The sequence below is a fragment of the Ovis aries genome, chromosome 2, assembly GCF_016772045.2.
Source record: "Ovis aries strain OAR_USU_Benz2616 breed Rambouillet chromosome 2, ARS-UI_Ramb_v3.0, whole genome shotgun sequence".
In the NCBI taxonomy this organism is placed as follows: Eukaryota; Metazoa; Chordata; class Mammalia; order Artiodactyla; family Bovidae; genus Ovis; species Ovis aries.
Genome location: NC_056055.1, coordinates 76,264,482 through 76,291,183, shown reverse-complemented (window position 1 = coordinate 76,291,183; position 26,702 = coordinate 76,264,482). Strand labels below are relative to the sequence as shown.

The window sequence follows — 26,702 nt, the reverse complement described above, 5'->3', positions numbered from 1 at the left end:
TGAGAACCATAGCTATATGACAGTGAAACTGATTTTTGATTGTAGCAGAATATACGCATCCAAGTGATAGCCCACCTCAAAGCTTTAAATCTTGAAAACCCTTCTTTGAATGGTTCTCTTATTTTAAGCTTTAGGAGAACGTCTCTCTGAGACTTACATTAAGAATCACGTTTTAACTTTTACAGAGAACTAGACTAATTACTTGAAAAATCATCCAACAATACTCCCTACCTTGATCACCAACCATACATACCAAGGCTTGACTGTAACTGTCTCTTGGTACTTAAAAAAAAAAAAAGTAGCCAATTCCAATATCACTAATTATCAGAGAAATGCAAGTCAAAATTACAATGAGGTATCACCTCACACCAGTCAGAATGGCCATCATCAAAAAAGTCTATAAACAGTAAATGCTGGAGAGAGTGTGGAGAAATGGAAACATTCCTGTGCTGTTGGTGGGAATGTAAAGTAGTATTGCCGCTATGGAGAAGAATATGGGGATTCCTTAAAAAAAGCAAAAGCAGAACTACTATATGATCCAACAGTCCCACTTCTGGACATATATCCTGAGAAAATCATAAATCCAAAAAGGTACATGCACCTCAGTGTTCACTGCAAGACTATTTACTATAGCCAAGACATGGAAGCAACCTAAACGTCCATTGACAGAGGAATGGGTAAAGAAAACGTGGTCCCTATAAACAATGGAATATTACTTAGCTTTAAAAAGAACGAAATAATGTCACTTGGAGCAACATGTATGGGCCAAGATATTATTAGACTAAATAAAGTGAAGTAAGTCAGACAGAGAAATATATGTCATATGTGGCATCTAATTTTTTTAAGTGATAAAAATGAACTTATTTACAAAACAGAAACAGACTTACAGATATTGAAAACAAAGTTATGGTTATCAAAGGGGAAACAGTGGGAGGAGGGATAAATCAGGAGCTTGGGATTTACATACACACAGTACTATATACAAGATAAATAACCAAAAAGGACCTAGTATTTAGCACAGGGAACTCGACTCAATATGCTGTGATAACCTATATGAGAAAAGAATCTGAAAAGGAATGAATATATGTGTATGTGTAACTGAATCGCTTTGCTGTACACCTGAAACTAACGCGATATTGTAAAACAACTCTACTCCAGTAATTGTTTTTCAGTTCCACCTTCAACGACAAAAATGTACCACCATTAGGCAATTCAAAAGAACAGGTGATAGACCCTCAACTCTGTTGCCGAAAAGGAGACATGGCAACACAGCTGCAATCAATCTTTGGGCTCCAAAGGTGGCTACTTTTATGGGCTATGCTGATCTTTCTTGCTAGGATATCATTCACATTGCTTCATGTCCATGCTTGGTATGAATGTCCTGCATTCTGGCAGTTCAAAACAGTAAGCCCTCGGACTGCTCTTAAGTGGCCTATGACTCAGTGGCTGTCCCCCTTTTTCAAAAATTTAATGGAAGCCAAAATAAAACATTAGATGGATATTAGAAAAGTGAGTCATAATGTCAGACGCCCTGCTCAAACTTGCAAGTCCTGAAATCCCTTGCTCTTTTTGGGGGGTAGATATTTCTGGGACAGCATTCTATTTTTTAAATCATAGATTTTTATTGAAGATAAGCTTTTTTGTAAAATAATCAAATACTTTATTATTTTCTATACCTTCTTCCAAGGGAACCTGAGAAGTCTCTCCTCATCTTAACCTCCCTCTATAATTCTCCTTCTCCCGTTCCAAAAATATCCTTTTCTTTCAGTCCACTGAGAGAGGGTCAGTAGTTGAGACTTTTACTGGCCAAAGTGGAGCTTGTAATGCCTATGGTTTCTGATATAAAAAGAATTAGATGAGATGGGGCGGGTTTAACTGTGGTTCCTTCATTTTAATGATAAAGGCTAAAGACCTTCTTGTTCAAATTTAATATTTTAAAGGAGAGGATTGTGAAAATTATGAGAAAATATTTCTTCTCTATTCTTTTTTTTTTTTTTTTTCCAGGTTGGGTTGGTTTTGAGCATTGAGTGTTTTTTGTTTTTTTTGTTTTTCAAATTGTAGCCATATTTCTGTCTGGTAAATCTGTGTGTCTTAGGAGCTGGCATCTTTTCTGAAAAGGAGAGTATATCTATCACTTGACCATCACTGACATAATTACCAACCCTAACTTATAGGGTTAAAACCACCAGAGTCTATTAGTTCTTATTGTTCTGTGGGTCCACTTGGGGCCTGGGCAGGAGTCATCTGCTGGTGTCTCCTGAGTTCTCTTGTGCAGCCAGCTAGAAAGGCTGACAAAATGGGGCCTTTGTGTCTCCATGGCCTTTCATCCTGGTCTGTTGATCTCGGGGTTCTGGGAATCAAAGGAGAAGCTTCCAAGGCTTTTTGAGGCCAAGGCTTGAAGGTCACCTATCATCCCTTCCACCACATTCTTTTGCTTGGAGCAAGGCCAGCTTAGATTCATGGAGTGATGAAACAAGACTCTACTTCTTGAAGCAGAGAGAAGTAACAAGTAATGTGTGGCCTCATTTATCCCGCCACTGAGTACTGCCTAGCCGAACCTTTTTTCTTGACTGATGGAGCTCTTCTCTCTCCTCTTACCTCTCACAAGCTTGGCTAAGTCCACTCTGGATTTTCCTCCCGAGGCCGGATGGGAGGGAAAAAAATACTTCCTCCCTCCACCCCCAATTCCTGTCCACCCTAAAATACAGAGGTTTTTAAATATATGAAGTAGTTTTTTGCTTTTTTTTTTTTTAAGTGGAGGAAAAGTCAATGTAATTTGTTTCACAACTGCAACTGATTATTTTTGCTGAGATATCAGCTTATGTGGTGGGAGAAACTCATATTCTTGTCTCCCATTTCATCCTGCCTCAAAAATACTTCCCTTACATCTTCCTATAATTTAGGATTTATTTGGGTTAATAGGCTTCTCCTTAAATTCAAAAACTAAGGGAGCATTATTTACTCACAGTGATTTATAGATCTGGAAAGGATATTTCAAGCCTCCCAGATACTCCCCACTTCTTTCTCTCTCTGCCTTCTTCCTCTCTCTCTTTCCCTTCCCACCCTCCTTCCTTCCCCACTCCTCTTTAATTTCAGAGATAGGAAAATAAAATTACCTCTAAGAAGGCTGACAACTTTCCCCACAGATTCTTACTGGACTCAAGTGTACCAACTGCTAAGCCAATATGTTTCCCACTGCATTATGGTCCTTTTAATTGTATTCAAATCAATTTAATTAAGGATTCCCCAGCTTATTTTCCAGCTGAATTAGGAACATAATCAGAAAGCACCTGTATAACCTGTGTAATGGCAAGGAGGCGCTATGGTGAGAACTAAGACGATCAGAGTAGATAACTTGGATGCATTAAGAGTTCATTAAGTATCACAGATCTTCAAGGTTGGGACTGATTGGAAAAAGGCGCAAGTGCATAACTGGGGAGTACCCTGAATGCTCGGGACCCAGGTGGTCAGTAAGGCCAGAGCAGGAGAAAAGAGTAGAGGGAGGCCCAGAGACTGAGAATGGCTTTGCATGCTGTCTTGGCAGCCCTGCTTTGGTTTGCAGCGGCTGCCTCGTGTATGCGCTGCTCCCATTGGAGCTCTCGCTTGGCTATGCCCGTGGCTGTAGTGTGAGCTTTTGTAGTGGCCATATGCCTGGGAGGCTCCTCATCTACAATTTCCTCATTCCAGGCTCCAGCCAAGTACAGCAGATGCTATTGTTACCTCTTCTATTGAATAAAGTAGGAAGCAAAGAGAGAAAGAAATTTGTCAATATTGTTTTTCTGCTGGAACTGAAATAAAAACTGTGTGTGGTATATTGTCCAATAGCAGCCCATGTGTCAAATCCCCATTTTGTGTAACACACTTACAGAAGATAAGAATCTGCCCTTATGTTTCTTAACATAATGTAAATGACCTTCCTCCTTCTACTGTAGATGTGTTACAATTATAGCCATTCAGACTCCTCAGCTTGGATCTGTGCAGTTGCTTGCATTTGCAAAGCCTTTGCCTCTGACCATGCCATCTGCTGGGATCACTCATGTTTCCTTAACACACTCATGGGGTTTGTTGTATGCCTGAAATCTAACTGTGCAAAATTCTGAAATCTTCCATATAAATAAACAAATGTTTAGCAAGTATTTTTAAACCTTTGCTTGATAAGTAACATTAACAAGGTACATTTGCATTTCTAAAGTCAGTACAGCTGCTGAGAGAATTTCTTGTTGCAGAAACATGAAGTGACACCAAAATCAGAAGAGAATCCCTTTTGAAGTAAAAGCTTGCATGGAGAAATGCTCTCTGTGCGGAAGACAAACCACACGATAGTAAATTAAGCTAACAGAAAGGCCCTCGTTTGGAATAGGACATATCAGGTTGGGGGTGGGCGGATAGTCTTAAGACTCTATGTCACTGGACCCCCACCACATGCTAGTATTAAACCTTTCTTTCAGCCTAAATATGAAATGGATGGGCCTGCAAAACTCCTGTTGATGTCCTCTACAATTATTGCTCTGCTCTCAGCAGCCTAGTTAGGTGTAATGTGAATTTCTTTCACAGAATGGGATAAGAAGAAACCCTCAAATGTAACCCAAAATACAGGTTCATTTTGCCAATCTATGAAATAAGTAAGAAAGCAGACAAAAAGGGCATTTAATTTCTTGCAGAACTGCTACCTGATTTTTTGCCATTGTCTCCTGTTTTTCTATTTCCTGAATTTTTTTTCTCCTCTTGAATCCATAACTACCCCAATATTTGTATGTAAGAGGTGCAGGTTGGAGTGCCTTTTTCTATCTGTATTTTTTGACCTAACTGCTGTGGTGTCTGGCCATAAAAAGCAGTGCTAAGTGGTCAGCGCTAAGGTCATTAGGTCCTTCATGCTACTGAAGTAGGACTGTTACCGAGATTTGCCCTACATTCTACTGCCTGCCTGAAAACATATTTGAAGATGCTAGGAGTTTGAGTATACTATCCATTAAGATAAGATTCAGGTTGGGTATTTTAAGTGAATACAGAAAGTAAATATACAAAAGATGGAACCTCAGTAGGTCACTATGCTAAGCCTCTAAATTTTATCCAGAGCCAGGGCTGTTAGATTGTAATATAGACAAAGATAGACCATGAATCACAAAATATGAGGTAGGTTTCATATACATCCTGGAACCCCAGATGGCAACTCCTCCTAAAGTAATTCAGACATAGCAACAAATTTAAAAGTGCAAAGTAACAAATGAAGGTCCTGGAGCTTAATGCTTTCTTGGTAAGTGTGTGCTAAGAAAAACCAGAATTCAATGACTTTCACCACATGTTTAGCTTTCAGGCTAAGAAATGGAAATGGTGTACACAGAAAATTTGCCCTGAAACTTTGAGATCTCATACAATCTCTTACCTGAGTTTCTACTTCTCTAAGAAGGTGGAGAACAATGTAGTCATTTGCCAAAGACCTCTTATCTACAAGGGAAAGCTGCATAAAATTTGGTAGATTAAATGCTTATGTACTCACGGTTATGATGACGAGAAGCAGGAGGAGGAGGAATTTCAGTCTTATGGGAACCATAGTAACAAGTTTTATCTGACTGCCTTCAAATTAGTCCCGACTTGGTTCACAGGTGATCAGTCATTCTAGAGAAAAACAAATGCTGTATGATCTCCCTCATATGTCAGAAACAAAAACAAAACACCACAATTTCATAGATAACCAGAACAGATAGGTGGCTATCAGAAGAGTGGGGGTGGAAGCTGGAGGAAAGGTTCAAAAACTAAATGAAAATGTTAAACTTTGTCAGCCTACACCCAACTCCAATTCTAATCAATTGAACAGAGAGCCTGACTAAGTCTGGACCCTTGCTCACCACTTATGTTTGAAAAACCATAACCAATCATGTTGCAAACCACACAAATTCTTTATAACCTACGGTTAACATTTCATCCCTCCTTTGTGTGTCTGGAAATGATTGACCGGGCTTCAGACTATTTTCTCTGATGTATTGCAGCCTGAAATCCAATTGTTATCTTGGTTCAATTAAACTCAAACTTATTGGTTTGTAGGGCACAATAGTAAAGCCCAAGCTTAGCAAAACCTTTTCAGAATTCAGTAAGAAACTCTGTGAATGCAGTCCAGTTACCGGAGCTATGTATGCATGCCTCTGTTGTTGTGTTTATATTTCCTAAAGGCTTAGGAATAAATATATTTTTTAAAAATCTGAGATGACAGTTCTGCATGGATGTCATATTAATAGTGAATCTTTGTGGCATATATAATGTACAAAGGTACAGCAATTCCTAAGGTGGTCATCATGTCTTTTGCTGGATTCTCTGCCTATGTTTCATAGAGGTAATCTTATCAAGGAGCATTTCTAGAATGGTCACGTAGCTCATATGTCCTTTTAAAGGTACATCACATCACAGTTTGGCTGTAACATTAAAAACTTAGGAACGGTCTTAGCTATTAGAATTAGATTAATGGTTATAAGCAACATCTTTTTTTGTTGTTATTTCTCTCCCTTAGGTATCCTATATTTGGAGGGGCGAGCTTTATATTAGGGGGATAAAAAGGGGCTATTTCCTACTCTTTTCTTAGTTTGGACATTTCCAACATACCCAAGAGTCGAGAGAATGTATAATGAACCCTCAAGCACCTATCACCCAGCTTCAGTTATCAACATTTCAGGCAGTGTTTATTAAATGGCAGTTCATTTTCTGTTTTTTTAAAGGAAACTCATTACATAACTGCCATTCAACATTTGAGGTTTTAATAACCTGAGCAGCCTTATCTCAGGCAAGTGCTCAAATTCCATGGACAGATTTAATGTAAAGGGCACTCATTACCACTTTCTCAGCTTCATTTTAAGTACTCCTGGACTATATCTCTTATGCTAGTATAATCTGTTACTCACTCTGCTTTTCTAAGTCTAGAGTCATATGGCATCAAGTTTTAAAGGGATTCCAGACTATGAAAACCATGTCCCTCCTTGGAAAACTTGTTCCAAAACTGTTGCTAGCAAATTTTAGCTTGCGGACATTTTTTTTAAGAGTTTTTAATTTTGAAATTAATTTTTTTTAAAGGTTCAGTCCATCCTAGGCCCTACCACTGTTATTTAACATCTATGCTTTATACTCCCCTGACTAAAGCTGACTTCTTTTGATCTATGAGAGTAGAGCTGAATTCAGAAATGATTAGCTACCTTATTTACAAAAAAGAAAACAGAAGAGAACTATAAACAGCAGTTTTATAAATCCAAATTTTGACCAGTTCCCAAACAATTATTGGCATATATAATCTGACAAATGATTTTCACACTCAATCTGGGTTCTGTGAGAAGTCTGAACAGAGTCTACAGAAACAGAATTATGATTTGAACATAAAAAAGCCAGTCACTCAGAAAATTCAAGAAACCTTATCAAGGTATGTGCACTCTGAACCCTGATTTATTACCGGATGTTATGTGGAAGATATTTTCAATAGTCAAATTAGAATGGGTTAAACTAAGTTAAACTATTTTACAACAGAGTTTCTCAACCCTATAAAATATAATTTCTACTGAGAATTTCCAAGAGGGGATTTCTGAAATCTATTTAAATATGGAACTCTTCCCCTTCCCCTTGGATTTTGTCAAAGTATTCTAGGAAATGCTATCATAAGAGATAATTTGGCTCAGTGATAAAATAGGGCCATGGACATTAAGAGTAATTATCTAATAAATCAGTAAATACAATGTATAGATAAATATAAGAAAGATTTATTAAAACTAAACAATGCAAAGATTCAAACTGTTGAGTATGGAGATGAAACAGTGTGTCGTCTTCCTCAAACAGCTTCCCCTACGGGGAAGATGCCTAAAACAAGCCCATTTGCAAGAAACCTTGATATATATATCAAGAAGCCTAAGATATTACATATTCAGTTATTAACTTCAAATGCATAATTATATATTATATTAGTTCATTAGATTTTACATTTAGGACTAAGAACTTTGAGTATGACATGGTTTCTAGACTAACACTTTCACTTTCAGGAACTTTGAGTGTGACATACAGTTAGTATAATTAGTCTATTTAATATAGACAACATTCAATAACTTTTCAACAACTTACATATTAGAATTCTAGATTTTTTATAAACTATTTTCTATTTATTTATAGATATCTTACCAATGCCTATCTCAACTGTACTTTTTAAGGGGACAATAGAATGTCTTCCCAAAGCAGTTAATTTAGCTTTCATAAAAACAACTCTTATTTTGTAATCATATCTTATTACTTAATATATACTTCAGTTATTTCACTAAAATAACTGACTGTTTTGGAATAAACACCATGGCATCAGAAAAGAACATAGCTATCCTAGAGAACAGCCTCCTAGTCTCTGCAGACCTGGTGCAGTGAGCGCTAGACTGGGGCTTTTCGGAGGAAAGGGGAATTTGAGTGGCTTGGTTGGTAAATGGAGATCAACTAAGGAAATGTATACAGATATCTATATGCATATATGAATATGAGTTGATTAGTAGTAGGCCATATGCACATATTAAGGAACAAAGGAAGGAACAACAATAATCAGTACTTGCGATAGGGGAAGTGTTTTGCATTTCTACCAGATTTGCAGATGATGCTAACGTTGCTGATCATGGGACTGCACTTTGAGAACCGCTGGATTGGATCATCTTTAATGTCCCTTCCAAGTCTCAAATCTGATTCCATTGTATATGACTATTCCCCCCCACCAAAGGATAGAAATCTGGAAATGAAATGGAATATTAGTTTCACAAATTCATAGTGTTAAATCTTTAGTATAACCATGCAAGAATAGGAAGGTTGCATATCTACTCTGCCCTTATTAGGCCAATTGATTTCAAATATTCAACTCTAGGTCCTCAATTCATAGGAAAAGGAAGTAAGGAAATTAACATTTATCAAGAATTAGTTAAAAGACATTTTGCTAACAGTAGCCTTATAGGAGCCTTAAGGAATGCTTTTACATTTTACAGATGAGAAAACTAAGCCTCAGGGAAGATAAATAACCAAATATAATTTATCTACAGTTGGAAAAGCCATTTGCCAAACTGACTCCTCACAAAACAAACATATCACAACAGATTACTTTCCCTATCATGCTTATGTGAAAATAAAGAAGTTTTTTTTTTCAATTCAACTAATACTTTATGTTTAAATTATTTTAACCAGTAAAAAGTGAACCTTCAAGGGAAGAAAGAAATAGCATTTCAAATGTGGTATTTACTTTTATGGGCAAAAACTCAATTTCTTCCCCAGACAGTAGTGTCTAAATCTAACAGCTACGAGGTGAGAAATAGTGCCTAGGAGTTCACCATTGCGTCCTTCTTTCCTGGAGCTATGTCTACATGAAACAGATACTCAGTAGGTATTCAATGGATAAGTGGACATTGAGTGAGAATGTCAGTATCCAAAGCAATTCCATGGACAAAGCCATACAAGAATGTAAAATGATATAATCTGTTACCTAGGTAAAAAATACTAAGAAAGCATAGTGGCAGTATTTTTAAATGCCAAATAAAATGTTTCCCATTGTTACTGGGGGAGAGGCTGGGAATAGGCCATGGGGTCAATCTTTGTGGGTACCCAGCCCCACAGGTTACTTTACATTCACCATGTAAGGCTTTGTAAATGTTGACTCTGGGGTTTGCACTCTAATTAGCATCACGTCTGGTGTTCATGGAAATGTATGCCGCATCCTGGAGAGTTATCGGGTTAATCAGCATCCCGTTCCCAATATCTTCCTCCCTATATGAGGTAGATTAAGTCTGAAGAGAAGCACTTATTGCTTCCAGAAAGGGAAGCACCATATAGTGTCCCTGATGTTAAGAAAAAGTTCATTTCCCTTGAATGGGTTCCTTACTAAGGAGCAGTTTGCTCATCCCTCATCATCACATTCCCTCCGTCTCCAGAACCAACAGACAGGAAATAAAACGAGCCATTGCTCTTCTCAAATGCAGTATATTTGCAGCTTATATGGTCTCTACTGAAACCAGCCCTTGCCTTTCCCCTCTTCAGGGGATTCCAGTCCACTAAGGAAGGCAGCTTGGGGTCCCCAAATTGGCCTAGGTTTCATGAGCGAGGCTGCCGAGGCGTTTGATGGAATGAACATTGCCAAGCTGTTCGTGTACCTCTTGGGGAGCTGCTAAAATGGGGCATTGCCTTTGAACAGAATCTCTCAGAGGAAATAGCTCTGATTTCAACAAACTTGTATTCCTCTTCTGGTAAACTTAAAGGAAAGCAGTTTGTCCATAGCAGTGATTGGAGAGCAAGGAAGAGTTGGTTGTTCCCAGAAACTCTCCCCTGCAGAAATAGGATTATCTCCACAGCAGCTTTCCTGGTAGCTCAGTGGTAAAGAATCTGCCTGCCAATGCAGGAGATGCACAGATGCAGGTTGGGAAGATCCCTTGGAGTAAGGAATGGCAACCCACTCCAGTATTCTTGCCTGGAAAACCCCATAGACAGAGGAGCCTGGTGGGCTGTACTACAGTCCATGGGGTCACCAAGAGTTGGATGTGACTTAGCGACTGAACGCCAACAAAAGTGATCTCACAGCACGTTTGATTCCTCAGGATGGGCGCTGGTTATGGCAGGCTTCTTAGTTCTGTGTAGAGAGTCCGATAGATAGATATCCCTGAGATAATCCTTCAGTACATTAAATGCCCTGTCAGTTACTCAAATGTAGTAATTTATAAGTTTCTTTAATAAAAGGATAAATTTTCAGATGCTGCCACTCATCATCCCTATATTTGAATGCTTGTGAATATTTCTATATAATTATATTTAATACTCTAAATTGTAAATGCTATAATTTCCTTTGACCTATGTTGCAGTTAGAGATATTACTTGATCAGTACTCTCAATGCTTCATTTTACGTGCACATATTTAGTTAATTGGTTATTTTTTTCCTGCCTGTGTTTATATGTAATATACACTATAAGGGAAAAAGAAATCAGTCTGCTCACAGCTGAGTCTAGTACAAGAGCAATTAGGTTCTATCAGAACAAACAGTTGTCAATAATGAGTTCTGAATTAAAATTACTAGCAAAGAAAGGAATCTAGACATCTGCAGGAAATGTGAAAATATTTTTATAACCAAATAGCTGATATCTGGACAGGGGTATCACTGAATTTTCCCAGTTGTACCTGCAAGGTATTTTAAAATATTCCCAGACTGAAAGAACACTGAAATTCACTGCGTAAATGAAGCTGCAAATTTTTTTAAATGTTGGCTGCCTTTGAACAGTGTGTATTTTGATTTCATGTAATCAGCATGAACACTTTCTATTTCAAACTATTTTGCTGTGCCCCCGGTCATAAAAGGAGGCTTAAAAATAGTTCTGTTTGTATTGTGTCTTTCCAATCAGGGTTCTGTTGCTTGGATATTTTTCTTTCTGTCTTTGGAAGAGATTCTTTTGGGTCTTATTACCTGGTATCTGATATCTTCTTTTTTTTCTAAGAAAACTTGCAAGGTGGGCTTCTGGCATCTGAGTTTTATTACAAAATAATTTCATACATTTGCAGGTATCTGGAAATAGTAAAGTATTTGGCCTTTAAAAAAAAGGCAAACTGTACATTTTTGAAAGCAGATGTACATTTTTGAAAGCAGACTTTGTGTTCCCCCATTTGCACTGAAGTTTTAAGTCAATTAGGTTAAAAAAATTATTAAGAATGGAGTTCAAGATTTTTTTAAAAAAATTATGTATATGAACACACATACACTCGTGCATAGATAATTAGTAGCAGTATATTTGATACATCTTTTGGCCCTTGTTTACTTATAAAAATATTGGAAGAGGAGTACCTCTGGAGCATTGTTACACAAGGTATGGCCCATGAACCAGCCTATCAGCATCACTTTGGAGCTTGCTGGAAATGGACAATCTTGAGTTCTACTCCACACTTACTGAATTAGAATTTCTGGGGGCAAAGCCCAGGAATATATGTTTTAATACTGCCTAGGTATGTGTACAGGTTACTTGGATAGACATATAATGCCTAAATGCCTAGGGATACATCACATGATGATTGAGATCTTAATACACAGAAGAGGGATCTCTCTGAATTTATTGAGTTAATGAATATTACCTTTCATCTCTTTGGTGTCCCTGTCTTGTGTCTGTTTTCCATCTACTATTACCCTGAATAAGAGGCAAACCTCTCCTTTCTACTCCCATCCTCAAACATGACCAGTATGGCCTCCTAAATACACTTAATACTGGTTTTCATTAATTAACTAGTTATCATGTATGAATACTATACTTAATGAAAGTATTTCATCCATCTGTCTCAAACAGAGATGTCATCAATCTACCTAGTTAGTACATAGTCAGGTACATAAAGATCTATCTTGACAATGCTTGAAAGCCACTTAATTCCTTTCTCTTTGGGTAGTTGAATAGCGTGGGAGAGCTTATGTTTTATTAATAAAGGACAGTTATAGGCACAACATAGGCCCTTTTAGAACCAACATTGTTGTGGCCTAAATTGATGGAATCATGGTCCTTGGGTTTATCCAGGGAGCTCGAAGGAAAACTATAACCTTGTTTTCAATAAAATCCCATTGGTGAAAGCATGAGTTTGGGACGAGTAGACAGAGACCCAAGTCTTTGCTCTGCTAGTAACAGCCACATTTCAGTTTCAGTTCCGTTGCTCACTCATGTCCGACTCTTTGTAGCCCCGTGGACTGCAGCACACCAGCCTTCCTTGTCCATCACCAACTCCCAGAGCTTGCTCAAACTCATGTCCATCAAGTTGGTGATGCCATCCAGCCATCTCGTCATCTGTCACCCCCTTCTCCTGCCTTCAGTCTTTCCCAGCATCAGGATCTTTTCCAATGAGTCAGTTCTTTGCATCTGGTGGCCAAAGTATTGGAGCTTCAGCTTCAGCATCAATCCTTCAATCAATATTCAAAACTGATTTCCTTTAGGATTGACTGGTTTGATTTTCTTGCTGTTGACGGGACCCTCAAGAGTCTTCTCCAACACCACAGTTCAAAAGCATCAATTCTTCAGCACTCAGCTTCATGAGAGTTGAACTCTCACATCTGTACATGACTACTGGAAAACCCATAGCTTTAACCATATGAACCTTTGTCAGCAAAGTAATGTCTCTGCTTTTCAATATGCTGCCTAGGTTGGTCCTAGCTTTTCTTCCAAACATCTGCATTACTTGGTCAAATTCCTAACCCAGCATAGGTCCTCAGTTTGCACTTTCAAAAATCTAAGTAGGTAGAGGAATCAGAGAGGCAGTGAGCAGTATTGATGCATTAATTCAGAGTTTAAGAAGATCAGGTGGGGAACACCAACGCAAAGGCCTGCTGGGCTTCTGTGGAGTGATATGATAAAAACAAGTGAAGCAGACCCTGTCAGCCGGTAAACTGTGTTTGAATTGTGATTCTCACTGCCTTACAGAAGCTTGTTTGAAGTGAACAAAGGACTAAATAAAACATAGCTATCAGTCTGTGACCTCTGATTAGAGCCTTGAAAACCACTGGATCATTTATGTTTGTATGAAGATAATTGCATTTTAAAAAAGAAAAACACCAAAACAAAATTCCCTGAATCTTGCCCTTGTGGGAAAACACAGATACACTTGGCAAAACAATTGAAATAAAGTTTCTAAAGTTTCAATAATTTTCAAATATCTTTCAGTAGCTCTTCTGTTGCTACTGAATTGCAGCACGCAGCCTGTGTAGTTTTATCTGGCAGGGCTGGTTAATGGCTGTATCCACTCAAGATGTGGATAATTTTGTGTCATTTTAAACAAAATTTAGAATATGGATTGAACTGATATGGTTATGTACAAAGAAAAATTCAGTGAAAATGATATAGTTCCTCATAATTCCATAGCATCGTCCAATTGACCTCATTCAGATTCAAGTCAGCTACCAGTAAGGGCCAGCTGGGTCTGTTTTATCTCTGCCCAATGGCCTCCTCTATCCGTCTGTAAAATAAAACCTGCCATGACATATTCAGGTGTTCTTTATATAAATATATTAGCCTTCTACTTTATCTTGAGCATCACATTTTAAGAATAATAAGGAATGTATTCAGCAGATAATGCTGGGACAGAGCCAAAATTATACAGAAAAATCTCTGGAGGATTTTTGTTTGAGTCAATATGGTGCAGCGCGGGGAGGTGGCGGGGGAGGTGGCGGGTAGTCAGATTAGGCCCATGTGGATTTTGTTTTTTACAGGCTTAATTCACTTTAAGAAATCCCCCTTCACCCATCTGGAGAAATTAAATGCCCTGAGGAAATATGATGGGTACTGACCTCTCAATATGCTGAACTAGGATCCTTGTCAGATCAGTTGTTCTCTGCTTAGTCTCTAAGCATTCTCCTCTCTATGCTGTCTGTCTTCTTCCTGGAATCCACTCCATAAAGGCCAGCACATGATGGCAGGATCAAGTCCAGGCTGCAAAGGCCCAGTATCACCCTATCGTCTCCTGAGAATCCATGTCTGGGCAGTATTCCCAAGCTAGAGTGAATGAGATTTCACTTTCTCTCTCTACTTCTTTGAGTCCTCAACTATTAACTGATTTTTCAGTAATTAACTGATTATTTTTATAATGGTAACTTTTAAAATCTATTACATTAAATTTATTTTTAATTCCATTATTACTGATTATTAATATATTGTCCTTGCTTAAAAAAAAATCATGCATTTCAACTGAAGTGAAAATCTTCCTTACCACCATTATCACCAGTTCCATGCTTCATTAAGAGGTTACTAAGTATGCATATAAAATATGCTTAATTGTATTGTGTGGACTTGTAAAAAAAATATGTTATCATGATATGTATATTGCTCTGCAAAATATTTAGTTTTTTTTGAAGGGATAATTACATGGATTTACTTCATTCTTTAAACTGCTGCATAATATTCTCAATATTTATATGCCATAGTTTACTTAACTGTTTCCTAGCTATAGTACTTTGCTATCTCAAATAACGCTGAAGCAAAGATCCCTTTCTAACATTCTCTGTGCATTGTAGTTTAGTCGAAGTCATGTCTGACTCTGTGACTCCGTGGCCCTGCCAGGCTCCTCTGAGATTTCCCAGGCAAGACACTGGAGTGGGTTATCATTTCCTTATCCAGGTATCTTCCCGACCCAGGGATTGAACCTGCATCTCATGCACGGCAGGTGGATTCTTTACCACTGAGCCACCTTGTAAGTACCTCTCTGTGCATATGTGTACATATATCTTTATGAAAGTTGTCTGGAAGTGCTGTGTCAGGGGATAGGTGCAATATTAAATTTTTATGAACACTGAAAAATTCCCTCCCAAACAACACTTAACAGCATAGATACATTCTACTGCATTTCACTGACAATTTGTTGAAACATATTTTTTACATTTTAGTTCATAATAATATATAAAAACTGATTAGTCAGATGAATACTTATATATAAGGGATCTATATAATTTCTCTGTCACTCAAGGTACAAAAGATGCCTGAGGAGGTAAAAAATAAAATGGTTATATGTCTATTTTTGTATAAAGTCCTAAATACTCTAGAGATGGTCAAGTACAGCTGTATACTAAGTTAAAAGTTAATTTTTGTCAGAAAAGAGAGAGTTTCAAAATGGCAGCCATATCAGGATCACATCACAGTTTCATCAGGAGAGTCATCTCATTAATCTTATAAAACTCAGTCATAAAACCCATTCTATTAGATTCCTTTTTTAATAAACAGTCTTGCAGTTCATAAATGCCATTCTTGTTATAGATGAACTATAATATCCAATCAAAGCACAAGCTGATATCTGTACAAAATGCTCACCATGGTTTCTGCATCATATTTCACTGTCTTTGCACCCAACTGACTGATCTGTAAAATCTTCTAGTTCTGTTCTTTCTTTGCCAGATCATTGAAGTATCAGTAAAGGGTCAGCATTACAACTCCACCAGATTAATCAGGAAAGCCAACTTTTAAGCACATACCCAGAATGATTTTAGTACAAAATAGCCCCTCATGCCTCTTAATGTTTTCCTTTCGCACATTACTACTGTATCGCATCACGGGACATTAAGCATATTTCAACTCGTGGGACTAACTCAATCATGTTTTTAGAAATTGAAAACAAATGTTGTAACTGGATGGATGATAATATTGAAGTAATAACAATTTCCTAGTAGGCATACTTGTTTAATGGATTGCATAGTTTTTCAGCTTGTAAACACTGGAATGTCTATCACTCTCTGAAACCTTTTTTTGTTTAATCAAGGCAAAAGTTTGTCAATCACTTGCTTTACTTTAGTGGAGTTACTGTCTTCACTAGAAGGTAACTTAGAAAGTTGGTTTTACTCCAACGGTAACAGAGACCAACCTAATCCTAGACTTGATTTAAAAGTGCTGTCCTCTTCCCTTTTTGTTGGAATTTTCTGTAACATAATAAATGTACCAAATTGTGCTGGCCTCAGCCTGAAGCACAGGGTTATGCACTCTTTTTCTTCCCCGAGATATTTAGAAAAATCTGTCTTTGTGCTTGGCAACTACTCTGACAGAAAACAGATAAAAATAAGGGTGGTTTATCAGTTTCGCTGTTCTTATCATGTTTCAGGTTGAAAGCTGTTGAAATGATGAAAAACAAACAGCACTAAATAGGGTTCCGTCATTATTGCTGCTATGAGGAGCTAAGTTTTTCAGGATCAAAGAAAAATGCATTTGCTTTTAGAACTACAATCCTTCATTTTGAAAGGAGCACTGCACTCAGATACTGATGGGTGAAAACTGGAGTAAATTGGAGAAGGAAGTAAAATATGTATTGCTGTGGGAACTTGGAAATTCAAACAAAAGTAGACTGACATTCTTTTAAAAGCTCTGAATGTACAGCGTTCAGCTTCTTAAGAAAAATCTGGTGCCTCAAGTCTGTTATTTCTGAGTAAGTGGAGTACAACATAAGCACAGGCAGTTTCCATCTCATCAAATTACAAGAACTCCCTTTATCTGTGTGAGCATGTATCCGAGGAATATCCCCATGCATTGTTGGCACTAGTGGTAAAGAACCCGCCTGCCAGTGCAGGAGACATAAGAGAAGCAGGGTCAATCCCTGTATCAAAAGATTCCCTGGAGAAGGCAATGGCAACCCACTCCAGTATTCTTGCCTAGAGAATACCCTGGACAGAGGAGCCTGGTGGGCTACAGTCCATGGGGTCGCAAAGAGTTGGACACGACTGAAGTGACTTAGCATGCATGCATGCATCCAGGGAATATCCCCAAGCAGGGGCCTTTGAGGGAATGTTCCTGTGCATGTCATAGAAAGTCCAGAAATAGACAATATTTTTTAACTTAAGTTTTTTAAAATTTTGCAACTCAAAGTGAGTGCCTCTGATTTCCCTGGCATAGAAATTGACAAGAGAAATTGTCAAATGCAGTAAAAACAAGGAAGCTGTTGTTCTTCCCCTCAAGGAGCTTAGCAACTTTGCATAAAGATAATACACAGAAAACAAAAATAAGGTATGGCAGTTACCAATAAAGAGGTAAAAACGGTCATAAGGATACAAATAGAGATAAACAAGGACAAAGTCCAGACCAAGGATGCACAATGTGAGATGGTCTTGAGGGAAGGCAGGCATCAACGTATCTATCTTAGGAGGAGGACACGATAAGGAAGAGGAAGAGTCTGGTAAGCAAAAACCCAGAGAGATGGGAAAGCTATAAAGACATCCAACTTTCCTGGAGCTGAAGGAAAGCTGTGACTCTTAAAGTAAAAGTATTATCTGAGAGCCATGTGGATTTAATGATGAGACTGATGCCTAAATCACATCCAGATAATTTTGAACTTCTACGTTAAAGAAAAAACCCACCCGTATTTGGGGTAAAATTGCTACTGAAAGACCAAAAATAAGACTGGCCTATTACTTCTTCAAAATACAAAGACAGACTGTGGGGCAATAGATTTAGAGTTTGAGCAGATAATATTATAGCCCAGTAACCATGCACATAGCCAAGTTGTTGGCCCTATGTAAAGGCAAATAAAGAACTTCTCAGGAAGATATCAGAAATAATGCTAGCAAAGATGAATGCTAGCAATCCAATAATTGTATCAGAATAAAGAACTCAAGATTAGATGAGCCATGTCATAAAGGTAGTCTATGAATAAGTGAAACAATTATTTTAAATAATTGCTGTTAATAGTTATAATAAAAATATTAAACAGTCCTTAAAATGGAAAACAAATAAACATAAAAATAAATATGTCTTTTTTCCCTCACTGCCTTCCAGCCACCCTGGCTTTCTTTCCATTACTCCAATATTCTAAGCTATTTTCCATTCCAAGGCCTCTTCTTGGGATATATTTTTCTCCTCGGAAGCTTTCCCACCCTTCTTCACTCTGCAAACCATGTCTTATCCTGTAGGTAGTGTATTAGTTTACTGCTGCTGCTGCTAAGTCGCTTCAGTTGTGTCCAACTCTGTGCAACCCCATAGACAGCAGCCCACCAGGCTCCCCCATCCCTGGGATTCTCCAGGCAAGAATACTGGAGTGGGTTGCAATTTCCTTCTCCAATGCATGAAAGTGAAAAGTGCAAGTGAAGTCGCTCAGTCATGTCCGACTCTTAGTGACCCCATGGACTGCAGCCTACCCAGGCTCCTCCGTCCGTGGGATTTTCCAGGCAAGAGTACTGGAGTGGGTTGCCATTGCTTTCTCCGTATTAGTTTACTAGGGCACCATAATAAAGTGACATAGCCTAGGTGCTTCAAATAATAGAAATTTATTTTTTCACAGTTCAGGAGGCCAGAAGTACAAGGCTGAGGTGCTGTTAGGGTTGGGTTTTGGTGAGCCCTCTCTTCCTGGCTTAATTTAACATGATCTTCTTCTAGCTATGTCTCTGCACAAGCTTTCCTGTGTGCATGTGCACAGAGTGCAAGATCTCCGGAGTCTCTTATACTCTTACAAGGTCACCAGTCCTCCTGGACGAGGGACCCAGCACTATGACCCCATTGAACCTGAATTACCTCCCTAAAGACCCTAGTTTTGAATAGTCACAGTGGGGGCTTAGAACTTCAACAAATGAATTTTGAGGAGACACAATCCAGTTCATAAACGATATCAATTTAAATGACACTTCCCCAAAGTTTCTCTGCCAGGATTCTACACATTACAGTTGTTGGGACTTCTAATTATGTATTTATTCATTTGATTATTAATATCAGATTCCACCACTGCACTGTCATCTTCATGAGGGAAGAATCATGTTTGTTTTGTTCGCCAGTTCCATGATATCTTAGCGCATGATAGACACTCAGGAGATATCTGTGGGATGATAGCCTGCAGTAGGAAAGAGTAATATAGCAAATGTGGATGGAAGAACAAAGTAATGAGCATTTCCTGTCTGTCCCAGGGTGGTGGTAAGAATGGATGAATTAGGATACTCTGTGTGCTGATAAGTAGCTGCCAGCTCGGGGTGGTGGGGAGTGGGTTGGGTGTAGGCAGTAGTATTTGTCAATTTCCTTAGTGTAAATACTCCAGGCTATAAATGTGACATCACTGAATCCAAAAGCTGGGAGAGATACTCAGTTGCACACCATTATATAATATTTTCACCTGAAGAGCATGAACGTAAGATAATTAAGACGCAATGCATTTTGAGTTTACTTTCATCTTTAATTTAATTGCTTAAGCAGGATTTCTGAGAATTCATCAGTTGAGTTTTGCCAGCTCCCGCACACCACGGATGGATAGTTGAACAAAACTGTAGAAATTGAATGTGTAGAAATTCATAATTTGTTATTGGGCAGGGCAAAAGGCAAGAGTAATTCAAGACGGTCCTTCCGTTTTAGATCTGAATGACGAGGAGGAGCATGACGGTGGGAGAGCAGATCTGAGCAGAGATGTTGATGATTCTTGGGATATGTTTGTTTCTAGAGAAACCTGAGAACGGTTTGAAATATAGGTATCCCTTATGCTCAAAGAAAGAGCAATTACGTTAGGAATCATTTATTTGAAGATTATTGCTGAACCATGAAGGAGAATGAGAGAAAGGAGGACAGAACTTTGGGGACATTATGTACATTTTGGGGCCTGGCAAAAATATGTAAATTAGAGAAAAGAGTTCAGATGGAAAAATCCAGAGAGGAAGAAGAGCCAGCACAGGAGTCAAATAGAAAAAACAAGAAAACATTATGTACTGAGGCACAGTCTGAGAGCTGCCTATAGATTTCTGAAAATGACATTTAGGATTGATCTTTGATTTTGGTTTCCAACTTGAGAGAAATTCTACCCTGTCACAGAGACAATGGAACCATTATACACACGAATCAGATCTTTTTGACTAATTTCATATGCTACATGTTTCAGGCTATTTTGTATTTGATATCATTATAAAATCTTCTCCCTTCCTGCCATCAACCCCAAGAGGAGTATTTGATATTCCCTGTAATCCCCCAATTAGCGTCACAGAAACCAAGGAAGAGAGACTTTTTAAGAAACCTTCATAAGGCTAGTTAAACACTACTAAAGGAACATTGTTGGAGAAGGCAATGGCACCCCGCTCCAGTTCTCTTGCCTGGAAAATCCCATGGATGGAGGAGCCTGGTAGGCTGCAGTCCGTGGGGTCAGACACAACTGAGCGACTTCACTTTCACTTTTCACTTTCCTGCCCTGGAGAAGGAAATGGCAACCCACTCCAGTATTGTTGCCTGGAGAATCCCAGGGATGGGGGAGCCTGGTGGGCTGCCATCTTTGAGGTCACACAGAGTCGGACATGACTGAAGCAACTTAGCACAGCATAGCAAAGGAGCATTGCAGAGGGGTAGGTCACAAGAAAGTATCCATTTTTAACCCAGATGGCGGAAATGGTGATGCCCTATTGAAATGTGGTGCTAAAGCTCAGCATCTCAGAACCTGCATTTGAGTCCCTATTTGGCCGCTTACCTTTAGCTGTATGACTTGAAAGAAGTTCCTGAATGTTGCAAATCGCTGAAGGGGAAAGGAAACTGACAGATAATGTCACATGCCTCCAGGACACCCAGCACTGTGGTGAGAGGCCCTTCACGGCCATCTCATTTACCTTGAGAATAAATGTGAAAGCACAAACTTCCTCAAACATAAGGTATTATTATTGGAAATCGGGGAGAAAAGGAAGAACAGCTAGAGGGAGTAGCTTAAAGCAAGATTTTGAGAGCCTAATCGCAAATGATCCTGTGGTGATTCTATAAAAAATTTCCCGGTATTAACATTGCCTGTTTCTTGTTGTCAATTTCGGAAGTAGAATCTTTAAATGGAATTTCTACCTACAAAGCAACTGCATCTTCCTTTATGTTTGCAAAGCAAACATGTTTAAAGCAGTCTTAAAACTTACTAGATAATTAACAAGTTAATTAACATTAGAACAACAAAAAACCCAAGAGAGATTAAGTGACTTTCTCAAGGACACCCAATCACTGGTATCTGAAAAAAGTATTTTGAACTTCATAGTCTTGCTTAAAGCTAAGAGACACCTCCAACATTTAAAACCTCCAAGAAATCTTCATCTTTGAAAAGAGGTAACATGTTAAGTTCCAAGGAGCACTTTCTTCCTCTCTTGCATATAAACAGCAAGATTGGGCTGTTAACAATATTTTCTGTTCAGAGGAGAAAAAATAGCTTTTGCACAAGTCAGAGCCTCTGTTCCTGTTTTGTTTTCTTCCCACAACTCATGAGTTAGACACAGGCACATGTTTTATTATTTTTCCCTCTTCATTTTTGTTTTTGAAAAAATGCATTATGACCACCATGAAGAGGTTGAAATTGTTAGGATCTGGAGTTATCCCTACCAGTTTTGTAGGATTCTGTAGTATCTTTCTGCCAGAATACAGAACCATGCATCATTCAGATATTAGGAATGGCCTCTGATGTATACTTGGAGAACATATTCCTGTTGTTGTCTAGGTCTGACTTGATACATCGTTACAGTTATATGGCTTACCGTATAGCTTCCATTAGGAAGAACTACATGATATTGTATCTAGTTAGAAGCAATGAACCATTAGGATGAAAACAATTGAGAAAGACAACACAGGGAAAAGGAAAAGATTTACTCAATCTTAGGACCTGCCAAACAAGGGGGGGCTGCCTCCCTTTTCCAGGCTAAGTCTTACCTAGTTTCTTTTCATTGCAATGCCTTGGCTCATCAGGAGACCAAGATGTAGAAAACCACTCAAAGCCTTTTCCTGTCTCCCTCTTCCCTACCGGACACTTTGTGAAATCATCTTCAGGCATTCTTCGCACAGTTCTGAACCTGTGTCAAATGTACGATTTCTTTCACTGACTGAGGGGTCTTATTACCAAACCTTGGTGGGCTGCTTGTTACACAAGGCCTCTCATGCCAATCACTAATTCGTTCACTTTTCCACACACATTTCTGCACACTGACTGTATGCTTGGTGCAGAGCAGAGAAAGATAACAGAAAATGTTGTTCCTGCTCTCAAGATATGCTCATTATTTGTAGACTAACTAATAACACAGTGTGACTTAGACTGCAGGGTGGTATTGAAGACACCAAGGGACCCGGGACAGAGAGTGGTTGTAATCCTGCCTAGGGCCTGGAGGAGAGACATGGTGGGGTGTGATGGTAAACACCATCTTACTGGTTTCTTTGGTAAAACTAACTAAATAAAATGGAGCTCCATGGATCTCACACATCAAGCTGCTGGTTATTCTGTGCTAAGAAACGTGCTGTCATGTCTCCGACTCTGTCCCGGAAGGCTTTTGCATTACATGTCAATGTCATGTCACTTTGTGGTTTAAACTCTGAATGGCGTGTCTTAGAGTCAGTATCCAGAGGCTCTCTAAGACACTGACAGTTTCTTAAAAGTAAATATTTTTTAAATAGTGGTTATACCCTATTTCCAACTGTTTGTTAGTGTACAAACCATAGGACTCCTACAAACCCAGGAGGCTGGGTTCAATCTATACTGCTCAGCAGTTAAATAAAGGTAATATATGTTACAAAATGCTCACTTACTACTTGCAGTCACTTGGCAATTGAATCAAATACCCTTTTGCTCATTTATATAAAGTTTGGTACGTTCCTTACACTGGAGCTTCACTAGGTCTATGAAAATTTTACATGCAGCTCCCAGAGTCAGTAGAATGACTGCAAACCCCATTCTGTTTCTTCTGTTATTCTAGCCTCCTCAGTTCTTCATCCTTCCTGTCCTTCAAGACCAGGTTCAAATGACATGTTACCCACAAACCAGCACATCTTTTTCTTTTTTCTTGTGTTGTAAATAGTTATATAGAGTATTATCTCTATCGATAGTATGAGCTCTAGGTGGGATCCAAGTCACCTTTAATGTTGTATCTCATATGTTAGTTATCAGAGTACTTCACTGCTCACTGAATGAAGAGATGGATATATCAGTGCATAGATAGACAAATAAATAAGCACAAAGAAATACAAAAGATGGGAAACAGTGGCACATAGTGAATGAAGGAGGTTGTCTGTTGCCTGGTGTCTAAGGTGCTGATATATATTTATATTTCCATTGATTACATGTTTCCTAGCCATGTTTCTTCCATGCTTGGAAGAAAAACATTTTGGATTCAGCCATACTTGACACAGAGACAAGGAAGGGCTTACCTTGGATTTCAGGACACAGATGTGTTATTTTGTTAGTATTCTTTCCCACACTCAAGGAAACGCCAATGTTCCCACCATCTGCCTCTGTAATTTAGTTCAGTGAATTAGATTGTCTCCTTGGAGCAGCAGAACTTGTCACTGTGCGTTGTTTGATCTTTCACCTCCTCTTCTTTGAATCGGTTTCCACCAACTGGAAAACAACCCATGAGTCCATGAGTAATAGAGTTTAAAAAAATGCCTCAGAGCTTCTCCAGTAACAAAGATTGAAGCTTTTATTTTCCCACACAAGAATACTTGAATTTAACCTGAAATTCCAAAATACATTCAACTCTGGAAGAAAAAGGAGTAAAAGCAAGAAACACACCCACACTCTCTAGTGATTGCTTTTTGTTAAGAATGTCTTTCCATCGAGAATACACTAGCTATTTTGAGTATGCAATGACATGTTAACATTTTAATTATATACTTATTACTAGGTTGGTTTTAAAACTTCCTTGCTGAGTTTTAGATTATGAAATGTTTCAAGTTGAATGATTTACTAGTTTTGTTTTTTTCCTTTTTTATAAATTGAACTAAAATAGACTGAAATGGTTGTAAAAGATAAGTCTAGTTCGATCTTAACCAGATTTTTTTTTAAATACCTTTAATGTAAAAAGCGTAAATGTAACTTTTTCATAATGATTTCAAAATAGTACTACTTTGTGTTACATGATCTAGGAGCATAGTAATTACAGATTTAATATTTTTATATTTTGAAGCCAGTCAAATTTTATTTGTTAATTTGTTCCCTGCCCTTTGGTTTAGAATGCTCCAAAACCATCACAGTAGCTATTTGAGTAGAATTACTGGGTTTAAAATCTAGTTAATTAAAAATAGTCAAAATAATTTTATAATGTGTTGGTTTCTCAATAGATTCATTTGTACTTTTCTCTCTCTCTCTCTCTCTTTTTTTTTTTTCCCTTTTTGTTTTCCTTGTAGTGCCGGAGTTGGCCGGACTGGGTGTTTCATTGTAATAGATGCCATGTTAGAAAGAATAAAGCATGAAAAAACTGTAGATATTTATGGCCATGTAACTTTAATGAGAGCCCAGAGGAATTACATGGTTCAAACAGAAGACCAATACATCTTTATCCATGATGCACTGTTGGAGGCAGTGACTTGTGGAAATACCGAAGTGCCAGCTAGAAACTTGTATGCCTACATTCAGAAGCTGACACAAATAGAAACAGGAGAGAATGTCACAGGAATGGAGCTCGAATTTAAGGTATGATATTGGATGTGATGTGGTAATTCAGAAGCAAGTCATTCTGGAATTGTCTTTCTTAACCTTTCAAATAGGTGAAGTTACAAGATTCACTTGACCTTCTCCCTCGGGTGTCTGACTATAAAACACTTTCTTCATCTTTTCCTTTTCTATTTTTTGCTTCCTCATAATACCTTGAGCTCTTTTGTACCCTAATTTAAATTGAGAGAACATATTCTTAGAACATAATATTTAAAACTTCCTTAGTCTATATGGAGTCATTAGGTAGACGTGAAAAGCAGTGCAGTTGGAAGAGTGACTGGGTTAAAAATAAACAAAATCTTTGTATCTAAAGAGAAAATCTTGGGTTCACTGCAGCTACACCACAGGCTAAAATTATCTTTGTTGAATTTTAATTTTTTTGTTGTTTTTCTGTTCAACAGCGTCTAGCCAGCTCTAAAGCTCACACCTCAAGATTCATCAGTGCCAATCTTCCATGTAATAAATTCAAAAATCGCCTTGTTAATATTATGCCATATGAATCCACAAGGGTGTGCCTGCAGCCTATCCGAGGTGTAGAAGGATCTGATTACATCAATGCCAGTTTTATTGATGGATACAGGTATATACTCTTGCTCCCCTGACAGCCTAAACTCTTGGTATTTACATGTGCCCTAGTTTCACAGCCAGAATGAATTTCATCTCAATTTAAAATGTTTTCTTTCTGCATTGGTCAGCATTCAGTCCCTTGATATTCATTTTTTGTTATTTTGGATAGGAGTAAGAGGAAGCAATCATGGAATTTATAATCTGCACTCTTCTTTCAGAAACCATTTGGATATGGAAGGAGTTAATATAGAAATTGTTTTGAACCAAATTATATAAATGTCATAGATTGTATGAGTCATTTCTATAAAATGAAGCTGCACAACTGTTTCTTAAGTGATTTATATGAGACATGAAATTGAACTATTAGCATTGCTCTAAAGTTTAAATAACAGTGATAAAGACATACATCATTATATTAACAAAGCAATTTCTTTTGCAAAATTCCTAAAATGTCTTAAGTGTTCTTATTTGATTACATAATTGTAACGGGAATTTACCATAATAGCATTAATATTTTCCATTTTTATTACCTGGATTTGATATTTACATATCAAATGTGAAACCTTTGCATATTTTCTGATTAACATGCTATCTGTGATTCAGACAGCAGAAAGCTTACATCGCTACCCAGGGGCCCTTGGCAGAGACCACTGAAGACTTCTGGCGGATGCTCTGGGAACACAACTCCACCATTGTCGTGATGCTCACCAAGCTGCGTGAGATGGGTAGAGTGAGTATCTCACATAAGACCTTCACTCCACAAAGGAATGAGGAGTCCATTGAAAAACCCCAGTGCTAATGTCGTTTCTTTGAAATGTTGAGTACTCCAGACATGTTATGAGTCATTCATTACTGTATGTTGGTTTTTAACTTGCAAAGCCACATCAAGTTCTTTCATTTTTGTGTTTTGGAGGAAAAACAGGTACTTTATTTCCAGTGTAGCACTGTCATAGAGACTAATATTGCTGATTTGTTCTGATTCTCAATGTAGTCTTACTTCCTTTTGCTCTGGACAAGCCGTAGCTTAGGTGCCATCATTACTCTGTATGAAGGAATTTGACTTTCTGTCATCTCTGAGGCAAATTTTTGCTTGTTCATCTTCCACTCTGATTAAACTATCGGAAAGTTACGTAGTTTTTCTGTGAATAAATCTGATAATCTCTGCTCTACTTAAAAAAAAAAAAAAGGTTATTCTGAAAAATACCATGAAATAGTGTTAGAGCCACCTAATTCATAATAGTATTAGAGCCACTTAGATTCAGCAGATACAAGC

General features: G+C 38.0%; 1 protein-coding gene across 40 annotated transcripts in view; it reads left to right on the top strand.

Annotated features, from left to right (window-relative positions):
- PTPRD (protein tyrosine phosphatase receptor type D) overlaps nucleotides 1-26,702 on the top strand; it is a 2,474,579-nt gene that overhangs the window by 2,435,243 nt on the left and 12,634 nt on the right. For all 40 annotated transcript variants that reach the window (XM_060410987.1, XM_060410960.1, XM_060410965.1 and 37 more), the window contains 3 exons: nucleotides 24,556-24,841; nucleotides 25,264-25,442; nucleotides 26,033-26,159. In XM_060410987.1, the coding sequence (XP_060266970.1) occupies nucleotides 24,556-24,841; nucleotides 25,264-25,442; nucleotides 26,033-26,159 (592 nt within the window). The remainder of the gene's footprint in view (nucleotides 1-24,555; nucleotides 24,842-25,263; nucleotides 25,443-26,032; nucleotides 26,160-26,702) is intronic.